Here is a 21,814-nt window from a genome sequence, read left to right as displayed (position 1 = left end):
TTCTACTTACAAGTTTCTTATAATAGTTTTTAAAAATAGGACCTGTATGAAACTGAAAGTTGAGTTTATCTGGTCCAGGCCAAGATCGAAAAACTCATCCATACCATGACTGCGATGCATACTGTGGATGAATTGAACTAAAGCTGCATGAAGCGTGACATTGAGTTAAAAAGGTTTAAATGCCACAGAATTAAAGGAGTGGAACATATCCATAAATGTACCATGTTTTAATCAGCACTTACCATTCCTTTATGTGCGCAGTTTGATGGTGTGATTTTGAACCACAAGGATGAGAGGCCGGACAGATCGTTTTCAGTTATTTTGAGACCATATAAGATAAGAAGTGTCATCAGGATGAAGATGGTAGTACAAATTACCATAATGTGCCTCCTCTATATTGCAGACATATATGCAGACTTATATACATACATACATATATATATTATATATATATATATACACACACACACACACACACACACACACACACACACATGCATATATGCTCATTAAGCAGGCAGGTGTGAGCCTGTTGCTATAGCGACTCCAGCCTGTGGCACCACACACACGCACACACACAGACAGCAGCTCCTTTCTTCTGCTGCTTTAAATAAACAGAAAGTAATAGTGAAATAAATGCTTCTCAAGAAAAAACTACAAGTCGATTGGCAAAGTTTTTCACCCTGACCACCGGCAATGTCTAGACTACCGAATTCTGAATTTTCATGACTTTGGAGTATATTATATGGACGTGGTGACAGCGTAAAGACAGCCTGTACTTCTGATTTTCAGACGAATTTTGGGATCCATTTTAACATTGGACTCTATGAAGATTGGAGGAGGTGGCTGTGCATTGGTGACATTTATGAAAGAACCATAATATATACTACAATAATAACAACATTGGATGAAAGAGGACAGCAGTGGCTATGTTAAGGGTAAAATCATACCTGTAGAGCCAACATTGTGGACACAGCACAGTTTAAAGAGAAGATTTTAAGATAAAAATTTCCCCTGCTCCCACTCTAGCAGTTGAGCTGTCTCACTCTAACCTCCAAATTCCGTCCCATACACACCCATTATAAACTCTGAAACGGGTGAAAAAAAGCATGAAACTTAAACTGGGGCTGAAGAAAAAGTATAATAGATATTGAAAAGATAAATACAAGTTGAATAGTTGAATGTCTTGGCTTCGTTTTAAAGTTTGAATGGTGGCTCTAGGTCAACGTTTGTGGAAGTACAGTTGAATTAAGAGTAAGTTGAATGAGAATTTGAAGGGTCTCCCCATTGAAATACATTATAATTTTTGTTGAATAAAGCTGAATAATTTAAAAAATATAAAAGTTAAAAATGAGAAAAATAGAAGCAGTCATGTCCAAAAGAAGGAATCTCTCAGTAGTTGAATGGTTTTTCTAAGTTGAATGGTGTTGAAGGAGATAGACGGACAGAATATATAAAATATAATAATAATAATAAAGATTTAAAGAACAATACTGTGGATGCTGAATCAGCATTCACACTAATAATAAAGAGTCAAAGAACAATACTGTGGATGCTTAATTAGCATTCAGACTAAAAAATAACAGAATAAAACTGACTCACCTAAAAAAAAGAATCCTCATTCATATATGTCATGTGACAGCCTAATTCCTATGACATCATACTACGATGGTTCTTTCAGATTAAAGGCACATATATGCCTTTGATCCAAAAGGCATAAATAGGGGTGCAATCCTAAACTTTTAGTCCGTTTGTTCGCAGCACTCGTGTTCGCAGCATTCAAAGTACGCCTTAGAAACATTTTGAAACAGTTGGCTCTTTTACACAGTCATTTTATCAAGACTACAACATGTCTGAAAGAAAACACAGCAAAAAACCACAAGCTTACGCTGGCTGTCCTCTCGAGGGTGCACAGCCAAATTCCCCAGATGACGTTTTATCCGTCCGAAGGGCATCTGCTGAAAGTAGGCAGGTAAACCAAACTCTAGAGGACAGGATTAAACAAATCCAAGCAGAGAAGATTCAACTTGAAGAGCAGTGCAGACAAATGGAGACCCAAAATAAACAGCTGGAAGAAAGGCACAATGGATTTGTCAAGAACCAACAAGTCTTGCAAGTAAAGCTTAATGAAGCACTGCACAGAAATGCAGAAATGGTTCATGAGAAGAAAGAACTGGACACTAAATACAGAGAACTGGAGGCCCGAAATAAAGACATGGAAGAAAGGCACAAGGAAAGTCTCATGAACCAACAGAAGCAGCCCAACGTGGACATCATAAATGAGGGCTGGGAGTAATGTTTAATCAAGCTAAGCAGCGCATTGTAAGCCTGATGTCAGAAAAGAAGCAGAACATCTGTGAGTTAAGAACAATGTCCTACCAGCTTCAACAAGCACAAGCTGTTAATCAGGAGATCTATGGGAATCTCGAACACGCTGTCAACCTGAATCAGCAGCTGCAAGTACAGCTTGATGAAGCATTGGAGAAAAACGAAGAGTTTCTTCAAGAGAAGAAACAGCAGGACATAAAGGAGAAACAGATGGAATGCAAACTTCAGAACATGAAGAAACAAAATGAAGTTTTGCAAGTAAAGTTAATGAAGCACTGCACAGAATGCAGAAATGGTTCATGAGAAGAAAGAACTGGACACTAAATACAGAGAACTGGAGGCCCGAAATAAAGACATGGAAGAAAGCACAAGGAAAGTCTCATGAACCAACAGAAGCAGCCCAACGTGACATCATAAATGAGGGCTGGAAATAATGTTTAATCAAGCTAAGCAGCGCATTGTAAGCCTGATGTCAGAAAAGAAGCAGAAGAGCTGTGAGTTAAGAACAATGTCCTACCAGCTTCAACAAGCACAAGCTGTTAATCAGGAGACCCATGGAATCTCGAACACGCTGTCAACCTGAATCAGCAGCTGCAAGTACAGCTTGATGAAGCATTGGAGAAAAACGAAGAGTTTCTTCAAGAGAAGAAACAGCAGGACATAAAGGAGAAACAGATGGAATGCAAACTTCAGAACATGAAGAAACAAAATGAAGTCTTGCAAGTAAAGATTAATGAAGCACTGCAGAGAAATGCACAAGCGCTTCATGAGAAGAAACAACTGGAAACTGAATACAGAGAACTGGAAGGCCGAAATAAAGACATGGAAGAAAGGCACAAGAAATGCTGGTGAACCAACAGAAGCAGCCCAACGTGGATATCATAAATGAGGGCTGGGGAATAATGTTAATCAAGCTAAGCAGCGGATTGTAAGGCTGATGACAGAAAAGAAGCAGAACAGCTACCAGCTTCAACAAGCACAAGCTGTTAATCAGGAGATCTGTGAGAATCTCGAACACGCTGACAACAAGAATCAGCAGCTGCAAGTACAGCTTGATGAAGCCCTGGAGAAAAACCAAGAGCTTCTTCAGGAAAAGAGCAACTGGAAAAAATGCAGAAAAAGACACAACTTATTCTCCAAGACTTAAAAAGGAAAAATCTAGAACTACACGCATGTCATAATGAAATGAGGGAGAAAACCATTGAACTAGAAGGAGAAAGGGGAAAACTGAAAAAACAATGCTCAGGCATGCAGTATAGGATCAATGACATGCTGAGAAAGAACGCAGAGCTCAAGGAACTTAATAACAAGTTGAAGTGCAAAAACAATAACATGCAGGTTCAAGAGCAAGAACTGGAGAAAGCGCATAATGACCTGAAGTGTACGCTTCAAGAAATCCAGAGCAGAAATGAGGAGTTAGAAGACATGTACAACAAAGTACAGCAGAGGAATACAGACATGCACGAGGAAAAGCTAATACAGGAGGCAAAATCTAAAGATCTGAAAGAAAAGCTTGAAGAAAAACAAGCACAATTACAAGAACTGGAGAAAAAATGCAAGAAACTTGAGGAGGAAATTACAGTAACAACCGAAGAACTGAAAACCCTCATCCTACAGAAAAAAGAGCTCCAGGAACAGTGCCTGAAAAAGAAGAAGAAACGCTTCTGGTTTTTCAGGAGGAGGGACCCTCCTGCTTCCTCACCTGATTATAAGGTGGTGTAGCCTGGTCTTCCTCCACCGCTTTTCTATCTCCTCACCCCTCTACCTCCCCTCTTGCCCTTTCTCTCCTTCCACCTCTCCATCATTCTCCATTTTTCCTTTCTCCCCTCCCTCACCCCCCAACTAGTCAAAGCAGATGACCCTCCCTGAGCCTGGTTCTGCAATAGGTTTCTTCCTTTAAAGGGAGTTTTTCCTATCCACCGTCGCCGAGTGCTTGCTCAGAGGGGATTGTTGGGGTTTTCTCTCCTCCTTTCTATCCCTTTCTTTTCACCTCCCCTCTTCTCCCTTTCTCTCGTACCACCTCTCTCCATCACTCTCCGTTTTTCTTTCTCCCTCCCTCACTCCCCAACTAGTCAAGGCAGATGACCCTCCCTGAGCCTGGTTCTGCAATAGGTTTCTTCCTTTAAAGGGAGTTTTTCCTATCCACCGTCGCCGAGTGCTTGCTCAGAGGGGATTGTTGGGGTTTTCTCTCCTCCTTTCTATCCCTTTCTTTTCACCTCCCCTCTTCTCCCTTTCTCTCGTACGACCTCTCTCCATCACTCTCCATTTTTCTTTCTCCCCTCCCTCACTCCCCAACTAGTCAAGGCAGATGACCCTCCCTGAGCCTGGTTCTGCAATAGGTTTCTTCCTTTAAAGGGAGTTTTTCCTATCCACCGTCGCCTAGTGCTTGCTCAGAGGGGATTGTTGGGGTTTTCTCTCCTCCTTTCTATCCCTTCTTTTCACCTCCCCTCTTCTCCCTTTCTCTCGTACGACCTCTCTCCATCACTCTCCATTTTTCTTTCTCCCCTCCATTCTTCATCTTTTTTTTTTATTTTTTCACCCTCACTTAACTTATTCTTAACTAACAATAAACACAATCAACTATATTTTTACTTGTGTCAAATCAGTGTCTCTTCATTCAAGAATAATTAATCTTAAGAATAAAAACAACAAACGGGTGATAGCTGTGTGTGTTGGTGGGGCGGCATATTTATGTTTTATATTTTAGCAGTATCTGTCGTGATCTGCTGGTTTGACTCACCCAATAAAGAAATGCATAGACAAAAAACACAGAGTTATATTTCTCTTATGTATGAGGACAAAATTTCAGCAGATGTTTAACATAAGAGAACACCTGCATAATATGCATTATTTAGACTGATGAAAAGCACAGATTTTATTTACATTTGGGTTAAAAAAATTTTAAAAAATCTATAGATGACCCTCGAGTGGCACTGCATTAAAAATGGGGATGATTCTGTCTTGAAATGACTGCATGGACTCAACACACACCTACATCACTCTCTGTGATCACAGTTCACTGTGCCATCAACAAATACAGAAAAAAAGCTTCAAGTCATGCCAAGAAGAAACCATAAGTGAACATGATCCAGAAACGCTTCCATCAGTAGACAAATCAAAAAGTGAAATTCTTTTTGAAAAACACGGACATCGCAACATCCAGACTAAAGAGGGATTACCTGACTTTCTTACAGTTAATTTTACAGTAACAGTTGTAATTTTTGGCTGTTTGTGTGCAACCTACCTCTTTCCCCTGAACTGAAACATAGCTGTCTCTTCCAGACCATTTCTTCAGATCTGTGTGTTTAATCGTGTAATTTACGTCCACATGGAAGGGAGGATAGATTGTGTCGTTGAAGCCACATGAAATGAAGAGTCCCATCAGGAAGAAGATGGCAGCAAATATGAATATCACGAACCTTTGTGGTCCCTGGAGTGTAAAAAACAAAAACAAAAAAGAGTGGTGTCACACAAGAAAATATAGTTAGTAGAATACAAACTTTCACATCAGGTATTTCAATTTTGTGCCACATTTGACTCCAAAGGTTTTCTAAGGAAAATTATCTGCTGATTGCAATTACAGATAATAATTTTCATACCGCCATGCTTTGTTGCAGCAAGCCAAATACTTTGATCTGGATAGTGTCGTGAAAATTTCCTTAATAAAAGGCAAACCATTGGTGAATGAGACAAACTCTGAATCTGTGTCTTTCTTTTCTTGTTTAGAGACTTCAGGAACTTAATTTTTTCCATATATGATGATGATGATGATGAATGAATTATGATCACATGCAAAAGATACTGTTTGTATGTTTAATAACATGAAACATTATTTCACATAACTTCTTACTTGTATAAGTGTTTAAAGTCAGTGACAGGTACTCAGAGATAAGGGTGCTCTCTGCTGCCCTCTAGACCCAACAGACTGTCAAAATACTTTATTTGTATCTAATTATCATGCAGTTATAAGCATGGTAATTGTATAAATTGTGTGTAAAAGTATAACTCTTTAAATACACTTACAAGGGATATTGCAATGTTTTCTGTTACTGTCTGATATGAATTGAATCTATGTACTATGTAGAGTACAGATCAGAGTAACATGCACTACTGTAAGTGAAAGGCACTCTTGAGTTAAGAACACAGTATGGTATTTATTCCTCCCTCAGCTCCTTCCTCTCAGCTTGGCACCTATTCAGACACTCTTTGCACAGGAAGCTTTATTTGACTAGGTAAAAGCTCTCTGAAATACTGACTGGTTTCTCAGTGGGTATCTTCTCAGCAATAATTGGATTCCTGTCCATCTTGATACTCTCCAGTTTTTTCAGCTTCAAGAGGCAGCCGGGGAGGCGGGTGAATCTGTTATCAGAAAGGCCAATGTGGCGAAGCTCCTCCAGTGCACCAATGGAGGCAGGAAGAGCTTCCAGCTGGTTGAGACCCAGGTTCAGTGTTTGGAGTTTATTCAGGAGGCCGAGCTCGCTTGGGAGGCTTGTGAGACGGTTGTTGCACAGGTTTAAAACCTTAAGGTTCTGCAGGTAGCTGATAGCCACGGGGAGCTCCTCCAGCTAGAAACAATAACACATTTTTTAACAGATGGTGATTTTGGTGCATTAAACATGGACATAGTTACGAACCATGGTACAATTTTGAAATGGGCAAACTACAGCTGCCAAAAGGCTAGTGATAGTTAGCGGGTCTCTAAGGTGTCCCCGTATGTTTGTGATTATTTAATGATTGGCTTTTGATGATTAGTACTTTAATCTAGAGCTCGTATTTAAAAAAAAAATGGGCTTAATTTTAAATATTTGGAACATTTAATTATTTAAAATAGTGTGAATTGCAACAACTGTGTAGCAGTCCCACAGTATTGCTGCTATACAGTAGCTACCATTTATTTACCTACTTTTATAGAGTAGCAAGTAAACATTAAGCATTATCTGTCGTACTCACACAATTGCTGTGCAAATCCAAAACAGTCATTTTAATGAACTGAGCAATAAAATCTGGAAACTTTCTGATCATGTTTCTGCTCAGGTCCACTTCAGCCATGTGAAAGAGCTTCTGGACGCACTTTGGAACAGCTGTAACCCCCTTGAAACTGAGATCCAGTCGGTGTTTCCCATCCAATGTCAGCTCCACGCAGTTCTGGGCCATTTTCAAGGTCATCTTCTTACTTTTAGTCTCTCTTTTGGCTTTCGTTCTCTTGGCCATGCTGCTGCCGGGACACACAGTGATGGAGTCTGTAGTTAACCTTTTCCACTAATGCACTGTGGCGACAGAGTTGACCGTGGAACCAGTCTGTGAGATCACGTTACCCAGGCAGCGGTAACTGTAAAGTCAAGCTTTACCTTTCCTGTTAGATAAAATGTGAGTAACAGTATCATTTGCTTTGTTCCATGACAACACTGCTAACATGACAACAGAAATCAGAATAAGACTTGCAGTGAGTTTAAACTTATGAACCAGCATTAATGCCTCCTCACACCCAGTTCAAAACAGCAGGGAAGAGAAAGACAGAAGATGCTTGACTATCTCTTTCCTCAGCCTAAGAACATTGCCACACGTCCAAATGTCACTGCAAAGAGCTGTAAATAGATAAGCGGTCAGACTGCTGCTGTTTGACAGGTAAAAAATCACCACGCTGCATCATGGCTGTCTGTCAGCTGGGACTCACTTGGGTGAATGTGTCATTTGTTGTAATTGTTCCCAGGCAACTGCTGTTTGGTCTGGTAGCTTTGGTTAAAGCTATAGCTTTATAGCTATGAGCAGCCACCAGTCACAGCAGGGCAGTTTGTTCTTTTAAAAATCTGTGTGAAGACATTTTAAAACAACAGCTTCAGTTTCCAGGGACTATCCTCTTTCAAATGAAGCTATGGAGGATTTCAAGTCCAAATTACTGATAAGAATGAGCTGTTGATGCCTGTGTGACACCTACAAGTGTATGGTCAATTGTAAAAATTTTTGTAAAACATTTATTAATGTAAAAAGCATTTTTTCATGGTGGTATTGCACTTTTCAAAGTTATGAAGACGTAATTGCGTGGCAACACCACAAGGGGGAAATAGTTGTGAGTGCAATAGGCCGTTGCGACGCTTCTGTACCTCAGACGAGGAAGAGCCTGCAGCCCAAAAACTCATGTCTCCTGTCTCCACTTTTCTGTATAAAAACAGACCCCATGGAAGGCCTGTAACACCTGTAGCTGATTTGTCCATATTCTTGTTATTTATCTCACTGAAATGCAGCTCTGCCCAGTACTTTGTATTTGCCACTATGTTTGAAATGAAGAACAAGTATGCTGCCTACATAACAGCAAATGTATACATTTATACATGAATGTGAGTCCCACAGCCTAAGTAAACCATCTATACACATACTGCTTACATAGCAAATGCTGGCAGCTAATGAGGCCATTCTTGCTTTATATCTGAAAATACACCAGAACTAGATCTTTTTTCCTCCCACTGCTCCACCAGACCTCAAAAGTCTCTCAGTCTCGTGCTCAATCTTTTTGTCATTTTTAATGTTTACATTATTAAAAAAGCTTCACTAATGATGGGAAACAAAATATCCCAAACTTTGCTCTGAAAAACAATGAAATGGATGTTGAAAAAGATAAATAAATAGTGCACAAGTCAAGAAATGTGATTCCATGCACTAGTGACGTGGAATAAAAATTTGACCTTTGACCTTTAACTCGGACTCTAATCATTTCCAGTCTTTCACAAGCTTTGATGTGATTCTGCAGCCACACACTGATCTAGTTTCCACAAACACAGAAACTTCTGTCAACAATGAGTTTAAAGTGTCACATATTGCAGTTACTCTGCATCATGCGTTGCTGATGTGTCATGATCCTGGGTCATGTTGACCCAGCATTCTTAGTTTTCGTGTATTTTTGTATTTTGTTCTTTATGTAGGCCATGGTTCCTGGGTTGTTCTGTTAAAATGTTCCGTATTTGATTTCCCCTTGTGACTTTACCCCTGTGTGCCCCTCTGTGTATCTGTGAGCCCTCGTTTCCCCTCGTGTTTTATTCCATGTTTTCCTCAGCCCGTTATGTCTGTGCTCTACCCGTGCTCTCTCTCTCCTCCTGTCTGTGCCTCTGTGTACTTCCTGTTTTACTTTGACAGTCTCCCGTCAGTATGCGTCATGTTGTGTTTGCTCCTGCCCTGTCTCTTTACGATTATCGTCAGCTGTGTTCCCCGTGTGCTCCCACTTCCCTCGTTAACCCTCTGTGTATTTATGTCCGCGTCTCCCTCAGTTCTGTGTCGCGTTCTCCCTCATGCTGTGTGTGAATCTCCCCGTGTCTCCTGGTGTACATTATAATTAGTTTTTCCCAGTTTAGTTTTGTATTGTTTGTGATCTGTTTTCCAGCAATAAAACTGTGCTTTTGAGTTCTAGTTCTGTCCCCGTGAGTTTGCGTTTGGGTCCAATTCCTGCCTGCCACACGCCGAAACATGACATGATGATGTACTTTTTTGATATGAATACCACACAATCATACCAGCAGGTGGGGCTGTCTTCATACATATAAGTTCAAGATTACTTTGTTACTTTTACATTTAAAATAGTGGGTCGACTTAATTATTTGTCCCATATTGTTCCATATTGATTCCATATTGATGAACCATCAGAAGATGGTTAACCTGTGTTCATGAAGGACTGGACATGTTCAGCAACAATAGGAGGGCTGTAAGATTTAAACAATAATCAGATGTGCCAAGAAGACAGGATGGATCCATGCTTTCATGTTTTTTATGTCAAATTCTGACCCCATCAATCTAATATCAGAGCTAAAATTGAGACTAATCAGACTAGATGACGGTTTTTCAATTTTCTGTTATCTAATATTGGTAAACCTGCAGAATCTTCCTCTTCTTTGGTGACAGAAGTGGCGTCCGGTGTGGTCTTCTGCAGCTGTAGCCGATCTGCTTCAAAGCTTGACGTGTTATGCATTCAGAAACCTAAAGTATGTATCAGCAGCAGAATGGACCTAAAAATAAATGTTTGTTTTAGTTCTATGAAGCTTTGAGTATTTTGGATTCGTAGTACTGCTGTGTTTGTTGCATCATATTGCTGTAATTGTTTATATACTTTATATATTTTGAGGTAACTTGATCTATAGTGTTACATCTATAAGGATGTTACGTGTTTGTATACTTTCTGTCCAGTTTGACCCATTTAGCAGAAGTTAGCCTGTTTAAGGCTCTGATATCTATTCTGTATGACTTGAAGCAGTTATGACATGGTCTGATTTTCTCACCCAATAAAGGAATATTTAATATATCAGTCTACTCTTCATTCTATCAGAAACAGTTATCACAGCTCGTACATTTTGTTTTTACACATAAATGTAAACAATGAGCCAAATGTAATAATGCCAACATAATAAAAGAACAATATTTGTCTCTTATATATAATATATCTATATATACACTGTAAAAGATGCTTTGAGTGAAGATTTAAGGTGACAGGAAATTTTAATAAACACAACTTGAATCTTTACTAAAGCTCAGTATTTGACACAGAGTTCAAGTTCACTGCTGGTATAACTAATAATGATTAATATAATAACTTTAATATTGACCATATTATATTTACATTACCAAAGTAAGATGACTTTAGTCTAATGAACAACATTAGCTAATTGTTATTTACTAGCTAATCTTAAAATGACTGTTCAGTACAGAAATGAAGCTCAACAATCATGTTTTTACAGTCCCGTGGTCTCAGCCTCAGATACTTATATAATCAAACAAAGCTCATGTAGAAACAAACAAACAAATGAACAAAACATTTTCTCCTTCATTTCTGTCAAACAATGCTGTATGAAACGTGGTATCATGGTTGCTAGGCAACCTGGGCAGCGCGACGGGGGCTAGACCGTCCCATTTCACAAGCCTCGCACTTCCTGTCTTAGCGGTCTTTGAGTACGCGGCCCTTGTGGACCGTTAAGGCTGCATACTTTAAGGCTGCATACCCTGAATTGGGATACAGCCAACGTACAAGAAAAATAAAAGAAATACAAAGAAATCAATTCAATTCAATTTAATTCAATTCAAATATTTTATTGTCATTGTCAGAAAACAATGAAATTGCGTTTGGAGCTTCCGTACACCCGCTATCCCACCTGCTACTGTGGAGGAGTTGTCTCAACTGATGGGAAAATATTTCTCCAAGCATAGTTCTATTCTGAATAACCCATAATGTTGTATTTAGGGGGTCTACATTTGTGCCTGATGTGCATTGCCATGTAAATAATTTGCATTTATTGAATATGTATTTACTAAGTACCACTGTTCAAATGTTGAATAAAGAAACAAATAAATGTTTGCCTTTTTAAATTTTTTTTATTAAAACCACTTTGTAGAACATCACACCAGTAACAATGTAGAATCAATGTCATGTATAGTTTACAAATGATAAAATGTTCACATAAAATCACCATCTTATCCAGAAGGGTCACCTCTTCAACCACACATGGAAGATGTAATCTGATTGGCATGGTGGTATGTAGCATGTAGTTTGAAGCTGGGATTTTGTAGTGCCCCATGTGTAGCATTGGAATCCAGTCGGGATTAGTTTTATCCATTTCATAGGCTGGTTTGCCTGCAATAATGAAAAACAATTAGCAACTCTATGAATATAACGTATATCTACAAAATCACTCATTAGGATGTTTGTTCTAATTTGCTATGACCTCAGAGCGCATTGAAAATTAAACTAATAGGCTATAAAGAGTAATATGAACTAGGGCTGTGCGATATGACCAAAATTTCATATCCTGATATAAGACATCTATCGTCCGATAACGATATAAATCACAAAATTTAACATTTTCTGTAAATTCTGTGAATCTCGGGCAGCTCGACTTGCGTGAAGTGTTTCCAGCTGGGCATCGTGTACTTGGAGTCCAGTGTTTTAACGATGCATGAAACTATACATTTTTAGACATAAGTTGTAACGGCCGCCGTTTTCTTTGTGAGTATTTATTACACGGCGGGGAAAAGCCTGTTCTAACGTTTGAGTCTAAGGTTTATTTTTTAGCACCTGGCGGCTCTTTTTTGCTTCTCATCCATAAACAATCTGCATACTCTTTCACGTAATTCAGTTTATTTTGAAAAGTCTCAACAGGATCTTGAGCTTTATTGTGAAAGGCTTATGTGGAAAATAGACAAATTGTATTCAAAATTGAGCCACACTTATGGAGCTCCACAATTCTTTTCCTGGTGTTTTGTTGACATCTCTTGATTTTCCCATTTCAAAGAAACAGGCTCTGTGTTTTGCCTTATATGCATCCACAGGTGTGCCACCAATTTACTCACATGGACTCTACTAACCTATCAGAAGCTTCTTAAGCTCAGAATGGTTTAATGGAATCGTCTGGAGTTTTCTTATTAATTAACAATAAACTTAGTGTATATGTACTCCTAAATTTGATGAAAGTGATAAAAATAGACAGCTCTGTCTCTCTTTATTCTGACATTTAACTAATTCAAAAGATATTTCAATATTTATTTATCCAAAACAAAACAAGTTTACTCTAAATTGATGTTGTACAGTAAAACAATGTTCTTGCGTTTTCCATAAAGTGTATGTAAATATCTGGTTTAAACTGTGAATATACTGCTGTGTATTGAAATTCCTCTTGTTTTGCATAGGAATATACTGAACAACATACAAAGCATAATATATAAAATAACATCTACCTGAGTTTTTACTTTGAAAGAAGCCCCTTATGTCCATTCTTGTATATCAGTACATTACTGAAACCGATTTATTTAGCCGTGGAGGGTAACAACTGAAAATATGAAATAAACACACATGTAAGCTAAGACTCTCTAAAGAAACAGCATTGTTGTTGGGTCATGTGTGTCAAGTGATCAGTTTGATATCAATCTTTCGTGATACACCGTCATATTTACATTATTTGTACAGTATGAATGATTTGCTTTGGTACCTGGTCAAACTTCAGTTCTCCTCTGTCTGCCTCGCTGCGCTTCTCCAACAGCGCACTCGAGGCAGCAGCTTCTCCCTCCCCCGCCCCCTCGCTCAGTGCTTAGTGTCTGAGCTCGGATCATACCAATATTAGGGGGGATTTACGCACAGTCGTAAATTCCCACAGTGTGCACTATGTGCTTCGAATATTGTGTGTAGTTTTTGTTTTATACAGTTGTCAGCCAGACATCTAACTATGAAAAAAATACACTTCAAAAGACCCCGGGCTTCTGAAAAAACAACCCGGGCTTAAGCCCAGTAAGCCACCCCCCCCGCTCCGCCACTGGTTACGACTAACATGATAGGGTTAACCCATAACCCCGAACTCTGTAATACTATAAATGATGAGTGATTTAAGTTAACACTAAACGTTAAACAGTGTCTCCTGAACATTTATAATCAGGTTTGAGTCTGGCTGCATTGAGTTTTAAAGATGCAAATTTAGCATGATGGCTGATGGTGCTGTGTAAGCTTCTACTTACCTTCTACACTGTGTTTAACACAGATTTCAGAATAGCAAAGAGGAGCACTGTTGCTTCATCCTTAATACTTTAGAGAAGAACTGGATTGCAAATCAAAAGGTCCTTAATAGCTTTTTGTCCTCCCCAACCCTCAAATCCAAAGTTCAGCCATGAGAGCTGATGGGACACGATTTGTAAAAGTGACATTATCAGAAACAAAGGTGATTAAGATAACGTAATATAACCTTTATTAGTCCCATGCGTGGGAAATAATTACTTCATATTTGCAATACTTGCAAATACTCTATTTGCATTCTTTAGAGAAAAGAATATGAAAAGGCTGTCTGCTGTTTTGGATTGATGTCCTTCTCCTGAGCCTCAAAGAAGTAGGGCAGTGTCACGGTAGAAAGCTGCTGAGCGCTGGAAAGAAGCACGGCCATACCAGCTGAAATGTCTCATTGACACAGAAACTGTTGGTCATCCTCTGTTTTGCTACTGTCTTCACCCGGCTGTTATTTGGTCTCATCTCAATAACATACTTTTCTATACAGCTAAGCTTGATGAGCGATCCCTTGTTGGCTGACATTTATGTCTTTGAGCGTGTGAGAACTTTATTATAAAACCACATGAATGTGACAAATGCCCTTTCAACTGTCAGCTCATAGTGAAGTACACTGAGCCACCCTGAGCTATAATATCAAAATAGAAGCTGCTACCTTTGTCAAGAGTGGCTGGATCTGAGTGCGTACTACTTTCAGTTATTCAAATTTTGCTGAATTTGTTACAAAAAAAAGTCCTGTCTATGTGCAGAGAGTGTCTTCCAGAGGAACGGTTCTGTGGGGATTGTGATGTTCTACATCACAAACATCAGCCACTCCACAACAGAGAAAGTGTTATTGATGTTTTTTTAAAGCCATTCCTCCACCCACATGTATTATTAGAGTGGACGGTCAAAATTGCACCAATATACAAGGTATTTCCTCATGAGATACTCAATTTTGGTTTTCATATGCGTCTATGTTACGTCCCCACATGAAAGCTAGGCGAAGAGGGTGGGGGACAGTAACAGTTGGATCCGGGTTGAAATGAAAAGAACGCAAGGCAGAGGTATTTAACACAAAATGAGTCTTTATTATAATCAATTAACTCAATAATCATATAAATGGTAACAACAGAAAGAGACAGCACCGCTGCTTTAATGATAACTCAGACAGGTCAACCCAAAGAGAATGGTGACCACTTCAACAAAGAAAACAACTATAAGGCTTCAACAGAAAAAGACAGCAACACTGCTATTAGCAATAACTAGGCAGGCCAAACAAAGTAATAGAGGCCGCTGTCACTCAAACAAAACCACTGCCCAGTTGAGCTACTCACAACAAGTCACGCACGGTGGGGCTGGTCACACACACACAGCAGGCCTTTTCCACACCTAGGCTGGAAACACACACTGACCAGCACAGAGGAAAACCACCAGAAACCTCTCCCACTGCTCCTACCACTCCACACTGTAGGCAGGAGAATCACACACATAACACATAACACAGAGACACCAGAGAAAGCCACCCTCCCACATCCAGTCCATCCCCAGCTTATATAACCTCAGAGAGGTGATTGCTGACTGGGCCCAGGTGGTAAACGAGGCCAATGAGCAGCAGCTGTGTCCTGGGGAGAGAGAAGAAGCGAGAGAGAGACAGAGGGGTGGAGCAAGAAAGGAGGAGGCGGAGAAAAACACCACGCCCACACAAGGGCAGTTTCAGGAGGCCCAGCTAGGGCCGTAACACCCCCTCCCATAAATACAAACCAGTGGTTTGTCACAGAATGTCCTACCCAACTTTTAAACATATCACTTACCATGCACCATAATAACGGTTAGGCATACCCTGCCAAATCTGCCAAGACCTTTTTGATGGGTCAAAAACACTGAATGGGGTTGGCTCAAGTCCCCCAAAATAGTGTCCCAAGCGACAGCCAGATGTTTTTTGAGCCATCACACAAGGAGAACCCAGCGGATAGCTAGAAGGCCTTACTGAAACACCTTTCAGACGCTTCTTCGCTAGGTCATGGTGACAGGTATGCTGGTTAGCCAGAGGTGCAGGTTTGAATGTTTGTGTCGTACACAAGGTGTCACACTGCAGGTCATCTGGACCTGACAGATTGCCAACAGGTGGCCTCTCATACTTAGGTGACCTCTGACATTGGCCAAATAGCACCACTGAGCAATTATGCTCAAATTGTGGAGCATAATTATTGCCTCAAAAGGATTTATACTCTGATCTATGGGTTTTTTGTTTTTTAAATGTTGTTCTAAGCGGCCAACGAATTGTTAATGCATGATTAAAGTGAATTGTTAATTTATCGTTTATGGTTTTACTATAAACAGACTGGGGACGCTTGTGTTTTCTTTCTTCCTCAAATGATCAGATAAGACTTGATTAAAAGAAATAATGCAAAGGCATTTTGCTGTGTTCACAGAGGGTCTTGAGGGTCTGTGTAAATGGAAAGATCTTGGCTATGGGGCATAAATTTGGGCACCACAAAAAAAGAAATGAAATCAATATATAGTAGATCCGCCTTTTGCAGAAATTACAGCCTCTAAACGCTTCCTGTAGGTTCCAATGAGAGTCTGGATTGTGGTTGAAGGTATTTTGGACCATTCCTCTTTACAAAACATCTCTAGTTCATTCAGGTTTGATGGCTTCCGAGCATGGACAGCTCTCTTTAACTCACACCACAGATTTTCAATAATATTCAGGTCTGGGGGCTGAGATGGCCATTCCAGAACGTTGTTCTTGTTCATGCAGAGGCATGAATGCCTTAGTGGACTTTGAGCAGTGTTTCGGGTCGTTGTCTTGTTGAAACATCCAGCCCCGGCGCAGCTTCAGCTTTGTCACTGATTCCTGGACATTGGTCTCCAGAATCTGCTGATCCTGAGTGGAATCCATGTGTCCCTCAACTTTGACAAGATTCCCAGTACCTCCACTGGCCACACAGCCCCACAGCATGATGGAACCACCACCATATTTCACTGTAGGTAGCAGGTGTTTTTCTTGGAATGCTGTGTTCTTTTTCCTCCATGCATGACGCCCCTTGTTATGCCCAAATAACTCAATTTTCGTTTCATCAGTCCACAGCACCTTATTCCAGAATGAAGCTGGCTTGTCCAAATGTGCTTTAGCATACCTCAAGCGGCTCTGTTTGTGCTGTGGCCGGAGAAAAGACTTCCTCTGCATCACTCTCGCATACAGCACCTCCTTGTGTAAAGTGCGCCGAATGGTTGAACGATGCACAGTGACTCCATCTGCTGCAAGATGATGTTGTAGGTCTTTGGTGACAAGGACCCCGTGGAGCCAAGTGTCCTCAACCTCTCCACGGCACAGGTGGAATACAGCGAAGACCAGCAGGCCATGCTTAAGGTACGGTTTGAGGCAGGATAGAGAAAGGCTGGATGTAACACGCTTGTCTACAAGACTTAAAAACAGTTTCTACCATCAAGCTATACGACACCTCAACCACAACACTTAAACACACACAACACACTCCACAGGATGCACTCAGAAGCTACCCTGCAGCTTCACAAGCACACTGTATAATCTGCTCTGGTCACTTTCCTTTATTGGTATTTATATTGAAAAAAAAAAAGTGCAATACTGTAATAACTGCCACTACAAATTTTGTACTGTTCACTTTATACTGCTGCTTATTCCTGCCACTGTGCAATATCCCATTTACCCCTGGCTGTACGCTTTTAATCCTCTGCTAGCAGGAACGAGAAGGTACACACACACAGACACACACACACGCTCCTCACACCACAGTCAAACGTGCAGCTTCTGCACCCTTCAAAAACATTCCCTTCTCCTCACAACGTAAAACTCTCCCCGCAGATCTAAGCTGGCGAGGTGGCGCAGCGGCCTGACGAAGAACTGAGCTTGCGGAGCGGTATGCGGGAAAACCACCGCTTCCATCCTTTCTGAAAATACCGAAAATACCAAGTGTTAAAACTTATTAATCATTGTGATTCTTGACAGTTTTCTCTTGTAAGTAGACTTGTGGCTTAAGTCTCTTTTCATGCGACTAAAACGTTGAAGTTCCACAGAACTTTTGCCTCCCCGCTTCCCTCCAGCAACCCCGCTGCCAACTTAGCTTTCCTCCTCTCTATTCCCTCCCCTCAGCTGTTTGTGTTTTTGTTTCCATGACAATGTTTGGGTCTAATTTTGTTCTGCTTCGTGGTCATTCCCAAACTCTCCTAACTAAGTAGCATGTTGTAGTAGTCTACTTGTGTGTGCACGACTCTCCAGGAGCTTTCCGTTTGCCAATCATCTGTACAAAAAAATGTCGCTATCAGTGTTATTTGTCTCCTGAAATGAGTTTCATTCTATTTTGGGGGTTTTTTTGTTGTTGGTGTTTTATTAAATTAACATGCTTGCATGATACCTGCAGCAGTCCTTGGGAGAAGACCAGGTTTGCTCAGTTTAAAACAAAAAACAAAAATGAACCAAATCAGCCAGCTTACATTTGAAACCATGAAGGAAAAATCTACAGATCTCTCCAAGTGACGTGTTAGTTTATGCTCTGCTACCTAAACTATAGCTGCTAATAGATTTATAGGTTATTTTTCTTCTCGCAGTGAGATTTGCATCAGGCTGAAACAGGCTCTGAAACAAAAACTCAAAGTGGGAATGAAATTTGACAGGAGGGCCACGCCCGATTTCCACGGTTATTCGCGTCATACTTAGATCCTCCTCACTGTGGCGTGTCCAGCGGGGTGGCCTGGGGGGGCACAGGCCACCCCCCAACCAGACTGGCCACCCCAGGTGCCACCCCGAAGCCAAAACAATAAAATCCAATGAAATATCAAATGTACGATTATGTCTTCACAGTGAAGCTCAGATATCCGAGTGTAAGTGAATGCAGCATCGGCTTCTGCGCTATGAGCGTCATGTTAGCAAAGGTAGGAGAGCCAAGCACGAAAGACAGCATCACAGAAAACAGTTTTTCGGCGAAAGATTAACAGTTTAACATAGCTGGACTGGCCATCGAGCATGGCGGAGCTTCCACAGCGGCTAGCAGGTGGATGAGGGAAGGGTAGGCAGGAGGAGGAGAGACCCGAGGCAGCCGCCAGTCCGAGTGTCAGGTGAACTGAACTTCAGGTAAGAAGTTATGACCTGCAGTCCATCTGGGTCAGATATAAACCAAGTTTAGGTGGAGTTTATTTTCGTTATGCTGACTTTTTACAGTCAGTTACAATAACTCGTACTGCGTACTAGCTAGCATGACGGAGTTTCTATACAGCTGGGTGGGTGCTGTGATGTTACTGATGGTGAACTTTATTTTATTCATAAGGTTAGTTAGTAGAGTTGCAAACGGCTCCTTAAAAATTGAATGGTCCCTCATTCAGAGAAAATATTACAGGTTTTGTATTGAGCTGAGAAGAGACGCAGTTTGTCCTGTACTCCAGCTACAATGAAAAAGACACAAAGCTGGAGTTATTCTGTGTCTTTGCTGCACAGCTGCCTCTTCTCTCATTCTCTCCCCCTCCCTCTCCTGTTGCTACTTCAATCATGAAACTGATCAATGATCAGCTGATCGGCTTTTCTCTTGTTTGTTTATCGCCCACTTTGCGCCAGAAAGAGGAAACCAGCGGATGTTGCACTAAACAACAGCAGCACGTTTAAGCTTGATCAGCTGTTGTTAGAATTTATTTAATATTAATTTCTAGTGTCAGCTGATGTTTGCTGGAGCCACAGCTGTAAAGCTGCTGGCCATGATATCGGTTTGGATATGTGGTGAGAGGGAAACATGCAGATGAAACCAGGAGATGTCCTTACTGAATCATCAGAGCTGAACAGGTGATGGAGAAACAGCTTTACCTTTTAGGTGACATGAATGAGTTGAAGGGAAGTTATGAACTGTTTCTGAGAGACAAATAACACCAGGATCCTTTTCTATGTAGTTGACAGCTGGTAACTGTGCAGGGGCGGGTCTAGCAAAGTTATGCCAGGGGGCCAAGTAGGGCATTAACAGGGAAAGGGGGGCACAAAGAAATACTTTTCTTTATTATTCTCATTTAAAATGTCTCGCTTTTATTAAATAATTATCTGAATCTTCCGAACAAAGTTTTTATCTGACGTAAAATTGATAGAAATCATACATATACCAACAAGACAGTGTACATCACTGTCACAACAGCGTTCGTTTTCATTCAAAGGCTTTATGGCTTTAATACCTGGTGGGCCGGTCTCTGGTCAAAATGCCCAATTTTTTGTCCCAGTCCAGCCCTGCAGGTTAATACTGGCAGTGTCACCATGCCAGCTGACTGTATTTCATCATCAGCCAGTGTTGTTCTTTATACATCAATATTACCAAAGTTTACCATAAGGCAGCATAGAAAGTATTTACTTGCTTTCAGGTTTCATTCAAATGTTAGTCTTTTCATTTGTTTCCCCACTTTTTCCCTGTTTCAAAATCAAACACCAGTTTGTAAGAAGATTATCTTCTTTTTTTAATTGGCAGATAAAGTTTTGCATTGGCTAATTTGCCAATTGTATGTTAAAAATGTTTGTATTTTAATATTCAAAAATGTTTGTGCCCAAAACATATGTGCATTATATGTTAGTAAAAATACTACGCAAATATTGCTGTCCTTCAATGCTGCGTAAACACTGACAAAGCACTAATTGTATCTCTTGTACTTCATCAACGCAGTATCTAAAAACTTTGCACCGTAGTGGTTAAAACCTCATTCTAATAAGAGTCAAAAGCAAATTCAGTTATTAGGTTTATAGGGTTATTGAATGATGGTTAACTGTTGGTAGAATTTTTTTTTAACATTATCTGCCAATTACATCTGCCACCCTTCTCCAAATCTGTGCCCCTACCTGGCCCCCCCAACAAAAATTTTCTAGACACGCCACTGCCTCCTCAATCTGTGTACATATGCCGCCACTAAACCCCCGATAGTGCCAGTGTCAGTTAGTGAGTCAGTAAAATACTCATGCATTTGTGTTAACATAAAAACTGCAGACTAACTAGAGACAAACAAGCGAGGATCGCTTCATATCTCAGCAGCTAAAAAAAAAAAGGAAAAAAAAAAAGACCAATTGTTCCTGCAGGAGTAGATTCGGCCCCTTTTTGCTTTTTCATCCCAATGAGTAAAAACAGGGTTACGAGGAGAGGAGGAGGAGGACTAGGAGGATGAAAACGAACTAGAGGGAGAACTTGATTTGTACATGCGGTCTGTTCTGGGATCAGTGTGGTAGTTAACCCTCATTTAACACATTCCTCTCTGCTCCTCTAGCTTGCTCTAACTCACATTTATTTCTTCATTTTTTAACCTTATTTTGCACATTAACACATATCTATAGCAAGGACAGAGACACAGCCACATATGTTGAGTCCAGGATTGTATTTGAGCATCAGGAACAAATGATAAGAGCACATATCAGGAGTACACTGGATAGCTGTTTCTCAAAGGGTTTAATAGAAGGAAAGACGTTAAAGGGACTACATATTCAAAGGTCCTATTTCTGATACTACCCCATGAAAATATTTGCTCTGTGTGCCCTGCTGCAGCTGCTACATTTGGCTCCAGATTCACTTTTTGGCGCCTACGCCTCTCGAGATGTGTTCATGTAGACAGGCATTAAAAAACTGGTCAACCAACCAGCAGTATGCCTGCTGTGTTGTATGAAATGCGTGGAAGGAGAGGAACCGACTGTCTGTTACATATAGATAAAAAACAAAGCTCTGACGTGACCTCGGGTCAGCCAGCCTGACGATCAGAGAAACAGAAACGTGCTGGATTGGGGATCTCTGAGCTGCACATCAAAGATGCACCTATGCACAGATCAAATCTCAAAAGTGCAATGTACCTCATATACATGTTGATGCGAAGCGCCGCCAGAGCAAACTTTTCCACTTCTTTTGCAGAGGTGTTTTTTTTTTGGATTGTGTATTTATTGTTTGCAGTTTATATATATATATATATGTATATATATATATATATATATATATATATATATATATA

General features: G+C 40.4%; 2 protein-coding genes across 3 annotated transcripts; one reads left to right on the top strand and one right to left on the bottom strand.

The window, feature by feature from the left end:
* The first annotated feature begins 3,267 nt into the window (after positions 1-3,267).
* LOC112845102 (intracellular protein transport protein uso1-like) lies at positions 3,268-4,312 on the top strand. The gene has a single exon (XM_025904663.1). It carries the CDS (start codon positions 3,439-3,441, stop codon positions 4,048-4,050), a length of 612 nt encoding a protein of 203 aa, XP_025760448.1. The 5' UTR covers positions 3,268-3,438; the 3' UTR covers positions 4,051-4,312.
* Positions 4,313-5,229: 917 nt separating this feature from the next.
* LOC109201064 (leucine-rich repeat-containing protein 18-like) lies at positions 5,230-11,498 on the bottom strand. Of its 2 annotated transcripts, XM_019356599.2 has the most exons (4): positions 11,457-11,498; positions 7,279-7,681; positions 6,585-6,893; positions 5,230-5,758 (listed from the first exon to the last, which is right to left on the bottom strand). In XM_019356599.2, the coding sequence occupies exons 2-4, from the start codon at positions 7,537-7,539 to the stop codon at positions 5,504-5,506; spliced, it is 825 nt and encodes a 274-aa protein (XP_019212144.1). In that variant the 5' UTR covers positions 7,540-7,681; positions 11,457-11,498; the 3' UTR covers positions 5,230-5,503. The 2 variants fall into 2 exon arrangements, with proteins under 2 accessions (XP_019212144.1, XP_025760447.1); XM_025904662.1 differs by lacking the exon at positions 11,457-11,498 and having other exon boundaries at positions 7,279-8,433.
* Between the last annotated feature and the right edge of the window lie 10,316 nt (positions 11,499-21,814).

The sequence above is a fragment of the Oreochromis niloticus genome, unplaced genomic scaffold, assembly GCF_001858045.2.
Source record: "Oreochromis niloticus isolate F11D_XX unplaced genomic scaffold, O_niloticus_UMD_NMBU tig00003099_pilon, whole genome shotgun sequence".
NCBI classification, from domain to species: Eukaryota; Metazoa; Chordata; class Actinopteri; order Cichliformes; family Cichlidae; genus Oreochromis; species Oreochromis niloticus.
Note: the sequence above shows the minus strand (reverse complement) of the source record. Positions and strands in the feature narration are given on the sequence as shown.

Excerpts from the sequence above, each read along its gene's own strand:
- LOC112845102 (XM_025904663.1), top strand. The coding sequence starts at position 3,439 with ATGCAGAAAAAGACACAACTTATTCTCCAAGACTTAAAAAGGAAAAAT.
- LOC109201064 (XM_019356599.2), bottom strand. The coding sequence starts at position 7,539 with ATGGCCAAGAGAACGAAAGCCAAAAGAGAGACTAAAAGTAAGAAGATG. Across the intron at positions 6,894-7,278 it reads TGGATTTGCACAGCAATTGT|CTGGAGGAGCTCCCCGTGGC; the intron begins GTGAGTACGACA and ends TATTGTTTCTAG. Across the intron at positions 5,759-6,584 it reads AGATACCCACTGAGAAACCA|GGACCACAAAGGTTCGTGAT; the intron begins GTCAGTATTTCA and ends TTTACACTCCAG.